The sequence below is a fragment of the Sarcophilus harrisii genome, chromosome 1 (assembly GCF_902635505.1).
Source record: "Sarcophilus harrisii chromosome 1, mSarHar1.11, whole genome shotgun sequence".
NCBI lineage: Eukaryota > Metazoa > Chordata > Mammalia > Dasyuromorphia > Dasyuridae > Sarcophilus > Sarcophilus harrisii.
Genome location: NC_045426.1, coordinates 233856505 through 233869748, shown reverse-complemented (window position 1 = coordinate 233869748; position 13244 = coordinate 233856505). Strand labels below are relative to the sequence as shown.

The 13244-nt window shown below is 35.5% G+C and overlaps 1 protein-coding gene across 1 annotated transcript in view; it reads left to right on the top strand.

The window, feature by feature from the left end:
- Positions 1-13244, top strand: part of TOP3A (DNA topoisomerase III alpha) — a 40805-nt gene that overhangs the window by 13234 nt on the left and 14327 nt on the right. Inside the window, exons 5-11 of the mRNA XM_031938621.1 lie at positions 115-223; positions 1832-1975; positions 2207-2377; positions 2639-2739; positions 3830-3904; positions 7021-7103; positions 12498-12705. Of these exons, the coding sequence (XP_031794481.1) occupies positions 115-223; positions 1832-1975; positions 2207-2377; positions 2639-2739; positions 3830-3904; positions 7021-7103; positions 12498-12705 (891 nt within the window). The remainder of the gene's footprint in view (positions 1-114; positions 224-1831; positions 1976-2206; positions 2378-2638; positions 2740-3829; positions 3905-7020; positions 7104-12497; positions 12706-13244) is intronic.

The window sequence follows — 13244 nt, the reverse complement described above, 5'->3', positions numbered from 1 at the left end:
ATTGCTTAGTTAGTTAGTGTGATGATGTAAAGTATGAGTTTCATTTACTGGCTTAATAATGTGTTTTATGAGTTGTGCTTATCGACACTTTTCTTTTCCAAATTCATATTTCAGAAAACATTGGAGAAAGAGGTCAAACAATGCCAGTCTTTGTTGATCTGGACTGATTGTGATCGAGAGGGAGAGAACATTGGGTTTGAAATTATCCATGTGTGCAAAGCTGGTAAATAATAACCTCTATATAACATTTAAAAGTTTAATATACAGTTCTCAAATGCTCTCAATAAGCCACTGACCTTTTCTCAGTTTTTATGCTATGCTCATTGTCTTGTATAGTTTAGAGATGTTTTTTATATATTATTCTTTATTTGTTTTCTGAAAGGAAGTCATCCCTTCTTACAGTAAATAGTAACCTCCATCAGAGCAGGGACCTTCTTTGTCTTTTCATTTCAGTAAAAAATTTCTGAAGTTTATTTAATTGGCAGGTTATTGTTTTTTTTGTTTGTTTGTTTTATGTCAAGCTCTGTGAGGACTAGGACAATTGTATTTCAGTAATAAGACTTACCAGGTGCATCTTGGTTAATACTGACCCCAAATATAGTTCCTTTTAGTCCAGGGTTTCTTTGTTTCTAACATATTCAGTTTAATTTTTTTTCATGTACAATTCATAGTTATTGTTTTTAAATTTTAATAGCATTTTATTTTCCCAATTACACGTAAAGATAGTTTTCAACATTTGTTTATGTAGGATTTTTGAGTTCCTTTTTTTTCTTCCCTCCTTTTCCTCTCCTCTCCCCAAAACAGCAAGCAATCTGATATGGGTTAGACATGTATGATCATTTTAAGCATATTTTCACATTTGTCAGGTTGTGAAAGAAAAATCAGAACAAAAGGGGAAAACCACAAGAAAAAAAAAAGGAAATAACATGAACTAGTATGCTTCAATATGCATTCAGTTTCCATAGTTCTCTCTTTAGATGAAGATGGCATTTTCTATCCCAAGTCTATTGGAATTGTCTTGGATCACTATATTGCTGAGAAAAACTAAGTCTGTGTCATAGTTGATTACCACATAATTTTGCTGTGACTGTGTATATTGTTTTCCTGGCTCTACTCATTTCACTCAGCCTCAATTCATGTAAGCCTTTCCAGGTTTTTGTGAAATCAGCCTGCTCATTATTTCCTGTGGAACAATAATATTCCATTAAATTCATATACCATAATTTATTCAGCCATGCCCCACCTTATGGGCATCTACTCAATTTCTAGTTCCTTGTCAGTACAAAAAGAGTTGCTACAACAGTTTAAATTTTTTTTAAGCTTACTTTAAAAAATTAATACATTTTGTGTTTACACTACAGATACTCCTCCACAAAACCTTGAATGCAAAATATGTTCCCTGACATTAACTGAGCAAAACTGCTTATGATTGGCCAATGTTATCCATTATTTTCCACTTTTAGGATTTTGTTTACAGAAACTTTCCTTGTATCTTACAGACATTATCTGTTATTGAACATTTTCCCTATGAACATAAAGTCTGGTTGCCCTTTTGTGTTGTCTTTTTGTAACACATCCAATTTAGAGGAAACAACCAACTCAGTTTTTTTCCTCCTCCATAAAATCCATAAGACTCAGAGCTAACATGAAAGACAGTAATTCTTGATGAGTTGTTCCATAAAGTTTATTAAATGAATAAAATGACTGTTAAAGCAGATTCAATTGGATACACTTTAAATTCTTAAACTAGTTTTAATTTAGCCTTTTAAGAAAATCTTACTTATGAGAAAAGGGATTTGAATCTGTTATCTGTTTTTTTCTTTTTTGACAGTGAAGCCAAATCTCCGAGTATTTAGAGCCCGCTTCTCTGAAATCACTGCTAATGCTGTCAAGACGGCCTGTCAACACCTGACTGAGCCTGATCAGAGAGTGAGTGATGCTGTGGAAGTAAGACAGGAATTAGACCTGAGGATAGGTGAGAAGCATCTCTTTTTTAACAGATTCTTTTTATTTTTCCCATTTGAGATCCATGTTCTCCCCCCCCCCCCCCCTTTTGTTGTCAGGATTTGGCCATTTAGGGGATATTGAAATATGCCTTTGATTGAGGAACCAAAATTAAGCTTAGCAAGAAAATAAATGTGCCACCGACCTGGATTTTAACCATTCATTATTTTTTTCTCCTTTGTTTTACTCCTTGTTTTTCTAGGAGCTGCCTTCACAAGGTTCCAGACTTTAAGACTTCAGAAAATCTTTCCAGAGGTATTGGCAGAGCAGCTGATCAGTTATGGGAGCTGTCAGTTCCCAACATTGGGATTTGTGGTAGAAAGGTTCAAAGCAATCCAAGCTTTTGTGCCTGAGACTTTCCACAAAATTAAAGGTAAAGGAGTAATTTCAGTGTAGGGGTTGGAATGTGCATGATCCAGGTGGGGAAATTATTTCAACAAGTCTTATGATCATCATATACCCACCCTTATTATGTTCAGCTAGTCTTGGATGCCATTTCTCAGTGTCAGGAAGCTCTTAAATTTTGTAAGCCACAGTCCTGTCACTCATTTTAATTTGGTTTTGCTTTTTATCCATTTAATTATAATAGTTTTCACTTTTGTCTCTCCCTTTCCTCCCTGTTGTTCTAATGCAGTGACTCATGAGCATGAAGATGGAGTTGTGGATTTCAGCTGGAAAAGACATCGTCTCTTTAATCATACAGCATGTCTTGTCCTTTATCAAATGTGCATGGAAGTAAGGAAATCCTTTTTAAATCTCCATGATTCAAGAATAACACATTGAACATTTTCATAATTGCTTCCTTTGATATGACAGAATATTTTATACAGTTGTTACTATTTGATACTGTTACATTTTCTTCCAGTTCTGATCATCAAGGTTCTCCTTTTTTTTTAGTCCTGCAGATCAGGAAATCCCTTCTGGGAGTTTTGTGAACTAAGGGAACTGGAACTGCATGGAAACAACTCTAGAAGAAGTGAGGAGAGGAAAGTCCTGTTTCTGTTCCCACAAACTTCCTTTAGCTACCAGGCTCTAAAATAGAGGTTTAAGATTGTCAGGATGTGGGAGCAGATTCTAGAAGTTACAACTGAAACTCACCTTCCTGAAGTAGGGCATGCCAAAGACCACACAGTGGTGCTTAGATCAGTGGTTATAGAATCATAGAGTTGAGGTGGGTACCCAGAAGAGACCTTAGAGATCATCTGGTTCAGACCTCATTTCACAAAAGAGCAAAAAGAGGCCTAGAAAAATGCAATGAATGGTCCAATCACACAGCTGGTGGGTGACAAGACTAAGTCTAGGACCAAAACTTGCACCTTTAGACTCCAAATCTACCATATAAGAGGAAACACTTTTGAAAATGATATGAGCCTTAATTTGAGATGTGTACTCTATTCTATGATGATCTGCCAACATACCTGTTGTATCAGACACTATGCTCAGCACTTGATTCCTTGTTCCACTAAACAATGTATGAGCTCAGTCAGTTTATAGTCACAGAGCCTTGTACATAAGAAACATTTGAACAAAATCACTGAATTGAATTCATTTGACATTTGTTCCCCTGTTTTTACCTTGCTGAAATGTTGTAAAGAAAAATAGCTTATGTTTGGGTATGTTTTCCCCAAGGTATTTTTATTCCCAGAAGTGTTGTAGGAATAAAATTAGATGCAAATAAAGTAAACATAATATAAAAATTGAGCTTCACAACTATCTACACTCTAGGATAACCAGGCTCTTGATTCAAGGAAGTAGATGTCTTATCACTTCTTCATCAGAACACTAATATAAAATTCATTTGCTTTTCATTCTTTTGACTTTTCAGGATCCAGTAGCCACAGTAGTAGAAGTTGCATCTAAGCCTAAGAGCAAATGGAGACCTCAGCCTTTGGATACAGTGGTATGTGGAATCTTAAATGGTGTTAGCTAGTTTTTAAATGTTAACTTCTGGTTTATTAGGTTGCTAAAAAATGGTATTTTGCTGTCTTTTTGTAGGGTTAGAAGGATGATCACTACTTGTGCAAGATTAAGTAAGCATCACTTGATGTTGACAGGATCGTTTAATATAGTCCTACTTTAGATAGGTAGTTCTTAAAGACTTTTTTATTAGGTAATCTAATTTTTTAGTTGGAAGAAAGACTAGGGGCCTTTCAAATTGGAAGGAAAAAAGTAAATAGGTATAATTTTCTGAAATCAGAAAAAAAAAGTCCTGCTCTTGCCCCCTCCCCAATATATGTCTGTTTTTAATCAAAAGAACAGAGTTACTGATTGACCAGCATGAGGCCAATTTTCTGATAAGTTTGAGATGTGTAACTGAGAGAAAACTCCTTTCATCAATCTTTAGATGATTGGGTTTTAGTTAAGGATCTCTAAGCAGCAGGTAGGCCGTAGCTTTCCAACCACTCATGGCTAGAATCAAACAAATCAGTAAAGTTTTCTCACAATTCCCATAATTGAATAAAGTTTTCTCACAAGACAGAAACTGGATTTAGACTCATTATTGAATAGAAAAAGAGCCAGGGTAGCTAGGGGGTACAGTGGATTAGAGCACTGGCCCCCCCAGAATCAGGAAGACTTGAGTTCAAATCCTGTAGAAGGCTGGAATCTGAAAAGGTCTACTTGAATCCAAAACAGCAGAGTACTTAAGGCTAAGTACCTATTTAGTGTGAGATAATGGTTTTATAAACATATACTTAGATGATATGTTGATGTGCGGACTCTCCTCATGATTAGCGCCTGCTGAATGTGGTGTGATGAGGTGATTGGAGGGCTCAAGTAGAGGTTCAGAGTCTCTCTGCCACAGCTCGCTCAGCAGGGAAGACTTAAGGCTCTGGAGTCCAGGATCCATCTTTGATGAGCCATGTGGCAGCTTGCCTGCCTCCTTCACTTCTTCTCCTAAAGACCAAGAACTTTGATTTAAGACTCTGGCTGATCCTGAGGCCCTCCAGAGAGCTGGACATTATAAAATCCAGCCTCAGATACTTGATAATTTACTAACTGTGTGACCCTGGGCAAACTTAACTTCAGTTGCTTCCTTGAAAGAAGCAGGGACAGAGGAGGGAACTGAATTAGATCCAGAATTGAATCTCAAGATAATGTTCACACTGACTCAATACAAGGACTCAATATACACCATAAATTCTCCTAGGCACTGGGAATATAAAAACAAATACAAACCAGTCTCTGCCTCAAAGGAGCTTATATTCTATAAGAAGGCAAAAGACACAATATACCCACAGGTAAAAAAATATAAAATATATACAAAATAATCTTGGGAGTAGGGATGGGTGAGACAACCAACAACTAAGCAGATCAAGAAAAGTAATGTATAAGGGGTTCACACAATTGCCACAATTCTCTTACCTTACAATTGTATACACAGAGCATGTCACCATTCTCAGAACTTTCCAAATTTTATAGCCTTTTTTTAAAAGTTCATGTTTATTAGTCATACTGAATTTCCCTTCTTTCTCCAACCTCCCCATGTAACTGAAGATAAAAACTCTTGTAACGAGTAACCATAGGAAAGCAAAATCACATGTCCACACTGTCCTTACAAAATATGTATATATATATATATATATCATTCATCGTCTGAGCCCCATTCTAATTCTCTTAATTGAAATCTGTTCTAGAATCATTCTTTTTTGTAATTGTGTTCATATAGTTCCTGGGTGTGTCTTAGCTTGCTAAGCATTCTTCTTATATAAGCAGTATAAGCATTCTTATATAACCAGTATAAGCATTCTTCTTTTTTTAATTGACATATCTTGTTTTTCTTATAACTTTATTTCCAAGTGTAGTCTTCTCAGTCCCTACTTAGCTGTCCTCTATAATAAAAAATAAGAAAGTAAGAGGACTGTTCTACATCCCATAGTCCCTTATACCAACCCAAGAAGGTGAAAGACAGATAAAAAGTCACCCCAAATTTAAAAGCATCCTCAAGTAATTTTCCTGTATGTGTCTTGTCTCCCTGCTAATTCATAAGTCTCTTCTAGACAATTACTCTAGCTTCTTTATTTTATCTTCTGTAAAAGTTTTATACCTAGGTTACTCAATGTCACTTACTACTACTATTACTAAATTTGTCTTGGAAATTTTATCAGGAATGAAACTTAGGAGTTTCAGATAAGGCAGAGTATTGTTGAGAGGTGGTTTATGGCCTAAGTGTCTTGTCTGTTTCCTTCTTTCCATGTGAAACTTCTTATCTTTGCCATCCACTAATTCATCTTTCTTTCTGAATTAGTCTTCCTCTTTCCCATTCCCCTATTAAACTAGTTGTAAATAACATTTCTTTTTTAATAACCATGTTATATAAACTTCATTTACTACTGTTTCTTTTCTCTCTGGCCCTGAGTATCTATATGATTGGGAAAGCTTGCCGTAATCACTGAGAAAAAAAGACTAAGAAAGAACTCCTTCCTGGGAGACTTGAATGAATAAACTCATTTTTGAGATAGACTAAAGAGACATTTCCTGAGATAAGTTAATTTAGCTATTATCCTGAGGGTTAGATTCCTGTGAGGAAAAAATTTACTAAAAAGAATTCTGGGGAGGATTTTACTGCTTTATTGAGAGAACTTAATGGTGGAGGCTAACTTTCCAGTTTCTGTGGAGAAGGCAGTAGTTTTAATTGATCACTATAAATAACTCTGGATATCATCTTTCTCATAGCTAATACACTATTGAAATTATAAATATACCTTTGTATTATTTGTGACATTTTAATAAATTCTATAGCCAATAAAATGATTATCTAAAATATTGCATATACACATAGAAAATTTTAACATGTTCTTTTAGCTTTCAGATGCCATAGTCTCAGGTTATTATCCCTTCTAATCTGCCATGTACTTTTTAAAAAAACAGTAGTGCATCTATTTCTTCATGTTTACAAGTGTTACAAAGTTTTGTAATATTGGTTAAACAGACTTTCTTTGAACTACGAATTTTCTAGCTGTTTTACTTTTGATTCACGCAGTGGTTCCTAATGTGATATGTTTATTCATGTAACAGGAACTCGAAAAATTGGCCTCTCGAAAATTGAAGATAAATGCCAAAGAAACCATGAAAATTGCTGAGAAGCTCTATACTCAGGGGTAGGTATTATGAATTAAAGAAATAAGGTTTAGTGTACCTTTACAAGAGCTATGTATTTAAGAAGCAAATCTTATAGTAAAACACCAAAGGACCATCTGGTTTTCATAGCAACTCTCATAGAAAACTAAAAGTGTAGTTTTTAATTGTTTACCTTTTCCACACTATATAAATGATGCTATTTGTTCTTCCTCTCTACTTCCTGTAATCTCTGCCTCCCTTAAATTAATACTCTTACACATTGCCTTTTTTTTCCCCTGAGGCAATTGGGATTAAGTGGCTTGACAAGGTCACACAGCTAGGAAGTATTGAGTGTCTGGGGCTAAATTTGAACTCAGGTCCTTCTGACTTCAGGGCTGATACTCTATCCACTGCACAACCTGGTCATCCTATCTATGTTGCTTTTCTTGATCTCCCTCTTGTTGGTTATCTCACCCATGCCTACTCCCAAGATTACTTTGTATATATTTTGTATTTATTTACCTGTGGGTATATTGTGTCTTTTGCCTTCTTAATAGAATATAAGCTCCTTTGAGGTAGAGATTGATTTGTATTTGTTTTTGTATTCTCAGTCCATAGGATAATTTGTGATGCATGTTGAGGCCTTCTTGAATTGAATTGTTAAGAGAGATTTCTTTATCTGAAAAATGAGGCATTTGAAGGGTTCAGTGGTAGAATGAAAACCTTCTTGGACCTAGTTTTGACTCCAGTAAGGTACCTGGGCAGCTGAGTGACCTTTGTAAAGTTGAGAGGTTCTTAATGTGGGTTCTCTTTGTCTTTTGATGACTGTATTTCAATATAATTGGTTTCCTTTGTAAATCTATCTATCTTATGCATTTAAAAACATTATTCTTTGAAGGGGTCTCTAGGTCTCACCAGGCTACCAGAATGCTTCATGACACATAAAAAGATAAGAACCTCTGGACTAGATCATTTTTTTTTTTTTTTTTTTTTTTGGGCTGAGGCAATTTTGGTTAAGTGACTTGCTTAGGGTCACACAGCAAAGACGTGTTAAGTGTCTGAGACCAGATTTGAACTCGGGTCTTTCTGAATTCAGGGCTAATGCTCTACCTACTGCACCACCTAGCTGTCCCTGGACTAGATCATCTTAAAGACCTCTTCCAACTCTAATACTAAATCATGGAGAGGTTAAATGAGTTGTCCAAAATCAAAATTGGTATGCAGGCTGAAAATTGAGCCAGTAGTCCTTATTATTATTAAGATGACTTAATGAAATACCTGCTCCTTTTCATCACATTAGGCATATTCCAGAATCACTGAGATTTTAGGTTTACCTAGATGACTTATTGACAATAAACTTGTCCAATGTTAAAATATCTTTCCTCATCCAGGCTTGCTTCTTTCTGCCATTGGCACTACCATTTACTCATCTTCTACATCCAGTTAATTACAAATTCTTTTGACTCTTATCCATAATATCTTTTATAGCCATTTCTTCCTTTCTGTTTCCATTGCCACTCACACAATTAGGTTCTTATTATTTGAATTGTTGTTTTACCCTTTTGAATCTTCCTACTAGTCCTTCTTTCTCTTCTCTCTAAACCATTCTTCATGATGCCATATTCTTTCTTGTGCATGTATCTGATTGTCAAGTCCTCTGCTTAAAACCCTTCACTTTTTAAAAATACCTTTTTTATTTTTCTAAATACATACAAAGATAATTTTCAACATTCACCCCTACAAAACCTTGTGTTCTAGATTTTTCTCCCTCGCTCTTCTCTTCTTCCTCTGCTAGACAGCAAGCAACCCAATACAGGTTAAACATGTGCAGTTCTTCTAAACATATAACTATATTCATCGAGCTGCTCAGGACAAAACTGGTGAAAAGGTGGGAAAAAAAAACCAAGCAAACAAAAAAAGTGAAAATACACATTCACTCTCCATAATTTTCTTTTGGATGTGGATAGCTCTTTTCATCAAAAGTCTATTGGTATTGCTCTGAATTACCTCATTGTTGAAAAGAGCCAAATCCATCACAATTGATCATCACCTAATCTTCTTCTTGTCGTGTACAATGTTCTCTTGTTTCTACTTCCTTCACTTAGCATCATTTCATGTAAGTCTTTCCAGGCTTTTCTGAAATCAACCTGCTCATCATTTCTTATAGAACAATAATACCCCATTACATTCATATACCATTTCTTATTTAGCCCAGGGTCATACAGTTACTGAGACCTGATTTGAACTCAGATCTTCTTGACTCTAAAGCCAGTGCTCTATCCACTGTGCCATCTACCTGCCCCTCAACATTCATTTTTTGAAAAGTTTTGAGTTCCAAATTTTTCTTCCTTTCTCCAAGATGGAAAGCAATCTGACATAGATTACACATGTGTAGTCACATAAAGTATATTTCCACTTTATAAGTAATATTGTAAAAGAAGAAACATTAGCTATGTTATAAAAAAAAAAAAAAGGCAACAAAAAAGGTGAAAATAGTATGCTTTGATCTGCATTCAGACTCCATCAGTTTTATTCTCTGGATATAGATAGCATTTTCCATCATGAGTCCCTTGAGAAGAGCTGTCAGTCATAGTCATTCATCACACAATGTTACTGTTATTGTGTAATGTCTTCTGGTTCTGCTCATTTCATTCAACATCAGTTCATGTGTCTTTCATCATTTTTCTGAAATCTGCCTGATTATTTTTTTTATGAATCAGTGCATATCTTTATTGTTGTTAAAAGCCACTATCAATCAGAAAGATCAATTTGATCAAACATTTCACTTTCAGTTGACTATGCTCTGTCTACTATAACTGGATGATAATTTATTTTTAATAGTATTTTATTTTTTCAATTACATGTAAAGATAGACATTTAAAAATGTTTAAAGATAAACATTCATTTTTATAAGATTTTGAGTTTGAGTTTCTTTCTCCCTCCCTTTCTTTACCTCCCCACTCCCTAAGACTGCAAGCAATCAAATATAGGTTAGACATGTACAATCATTTTACATATTTCCTTATTTGTTATGTTGTGAAAAGAAAATCAGAACAAAAGGGAAAACCACAAGCAAAAAAAGGTGAAAATGGTATGCTTTTTATGCATTCAGTGTCCACAGGTCTCTCTTTGGAACAGATGGTATTTTTCATCCCAGGTCTATTGGATCTCTGTATTGCTGAGAAGAGCTAAATCTGTCATAGATGATCATCACATCATCTTTCTGTGACTGTGTATAATGTCTCCTGGTTCTGCTCATTTCACTCAGCATCAGTTCATTTAAGTCTTTCCAGACTTTTCTGAAATCAGGCTGTCCATCATTTCTTATAGAACAATTAATATTCCATTATATTCATTTACCGTAACTTATTTAACCTTGATGGGCTGATGGGCATCTACTCAGTTTCCAGTTCCTTATCACTACAAAAAGGGCTGCTACAATTGAACACAAAACAGATAATTTTGATTATATTAAGTTTAAAGTTTTTGTACAAACAAAAATAATACAGACAAGATTAGAAGGGAAGCAATGAACTGGGAAAACATTTTTACACTCAAGGGTTCTGATAAAGGCCTCATGGCTAAAATATATAGAGAATTGATTCAGATTTATAAGAATTCAAGCTATTCTTTAATTGATAAATGCTCAAAGAATATGAACAGACAATTTGCAGGTGAATGAAATCATTTTTAGTCATATGAAAAGGTGTTCTAAATCACTATTGATCAGAGAAATTCAAATTAAGACAATTCTGAGGTATCATTATGCACCTCTCAGATTGGCTAAAATGACAGCTAAAAGGGCAGCTAGGTGGCACAGTGGATAGAGCACCAGCCCTGAAGTCAGAAGGACCTGAGTTCAAATCTGGCCTCACACACTTAACACTTCCTACCTGTGTGACTGTGGGCAAGTCACTTAACCCCAATTGCCTCAAGGGGAAAAATGACAGGAAAATATAATGAGAATGTTGGAGGGGATGTAAGAAAACTGGCACACTAATACATTGTTGGTGGAATTGTGAACTGATCCAACCATTCTGGAGACCATTTTGGAATTTTGCTCAAAGGGCTGTCAAACTGTGCATTCCCTTTTACCCAGCAGTTTCTACTGGGCTTGTATCCCAAAGAGATCTTAAAGAAGGGAAAGGAACCCACATGTGCAAAAATGTTTGTGGCAGCCCTCTTTGTTGTGGAAAGAAACTGGAAACTTGAGTGGATGCCCATCAATTGGAGAATGGCTGAGTAAATTATGGTATATGAATGTTATGGAATATTATTGTTCTAAAAGAAATGATCAGCAGGAAGTTTTCAGAGAGACCTGGAGAGACTTACATGAACTGATGCTAAGTGAAGTGAACCAAGAGATCATTATACACGGCAACAAGATTATATGATGATCAGTTTTGATGAGCATGATTTATTTCAACAATGAGATGTTCAGTGATTAAGAGAGCCACCTACATCCAGAGAGAGGTCTGTGGGAACTATGTGGTTCACAATATAACATTCTCACTCTTTTTGTTGTTATTTGCTTGCATTTTATTTTGCTTCTCTTTTTTTCTTGTGCGGCACAATAATTTTATAAATATGTATACATATATTGGATTTAACATGTTTCTTTTTTTTTTCCTGAAGCAATTGGGGTTAAGTGATTTGCCCAGGGTCACACAGCTAGGAAGTGTTAAGTGTCTGAGTCCAGATTTGAACTCAGGTCCTCCTGATTCCAGGGCCCGTGTTCTATCTACTACACCATCTAGCTGCCCCCTTTAACATATATTTCTACTATGTTTAACATATATTAGACTACTTGCCATCTAGGGGAAGGCAAGGGAGAAGGAGGGGAAAATTGGAACACAGAGTTTTGCAACGGCTAATGTTGAAGAATTATTCATGCATATGTTTTGAAAAATAAAAAAGCTTTAATTTAAAAAAATAAAAAGATGATAAGATTTATGAGAGAAGGGACCTTTAAATTTACTTTTTGTCTTATCTGCCATGAAATTGAAGTGACCCTGGATTTTTCAAAGGCCATGTGTGCCATTGAAGCACAAGCTTTGGCAAGTCCTACTAGAACGGAAAGATAAAATATATATTGGATAGATTTGTTGTCCAAAGATTATTCTAGCTAAACTTGGAAAGGTTCCATCTTGGTTACAGAACAATTCATTTTTTAAGTCTTAGCAGCTTTTAAACATTTGCTAAATCCTAGAGAGACTGTGATCTACACCATTGGCTATATACCCTAATAAAATCTCAGATGTTTAAAGTCTTGTGGTATTATTTATGCCTCATAGCAGACATTTCATAAGTATTTGTTAGTTCCACTAGCTTTGATTTCAACTAATTCCCAGTTCTGTCAAGTTGTTAGTTTTTGCAAATGCCATTTTGAATTAGTTCAATATTGATTGTAAATATCTCTCTGCCTTTATTTTAAGGTATATCAGCTATCCCCGAACTGAGACAAATATTTTTCCCAAAGACTTAAACCTGACAACTTTGGTGCAGCAGCAGACACATGACCAACAATGGGGAGCCTTTGCCCAGAGAATTCTAGATAGAGGTGGTCCTACCCCTCGTAATGGGAAAAAATCTGATCAAGCTCATCCTCCCATTCACCCCACCAAATACACGTGTAACCTGCAGGTAGGTCTGAACAAGGGCCATTAGTCTTATGCTGAAAACACCTATTAATTTTGCTTTCTATAGCAACTAGAATATCTCAATAGGCAAGCAGGAATTTACTTTATGTTAATAATTGCATTAACATTTTTTTCTGCGTGTCCTTTTCAATTTTGAAATAATTTTTTTTAAACAGGAAGAAAGAATTGAAGGCCATAATTGTCCATATTGCCAGCTGTATCAAATCAGTTTTTCTGCCCATCCTAGCATAGTGCAGGGCCCATTGTAAACACCTAAAAAAGTTTTTGGTGACTTGACTTGGCTCACTTATCACCACCTTTCCAAATTTACTTCCTGATATATCTCAAGATATATTCTCTAGCCTCCCTTTTGTTCACAAGTGTGTATTCCTCCCACCCCCTTCCCACTCCACCCCTTAATCCCTCTATTTCCTGCTAGAATGCCTTTCTTCTTTCCCTTTGCCTATTCAAGTTCCACACATCATCTAAAACTCCAGCTGAGGTCTCATCCCCATCTTATAAAGCCTTTTCTGACTACTTCTA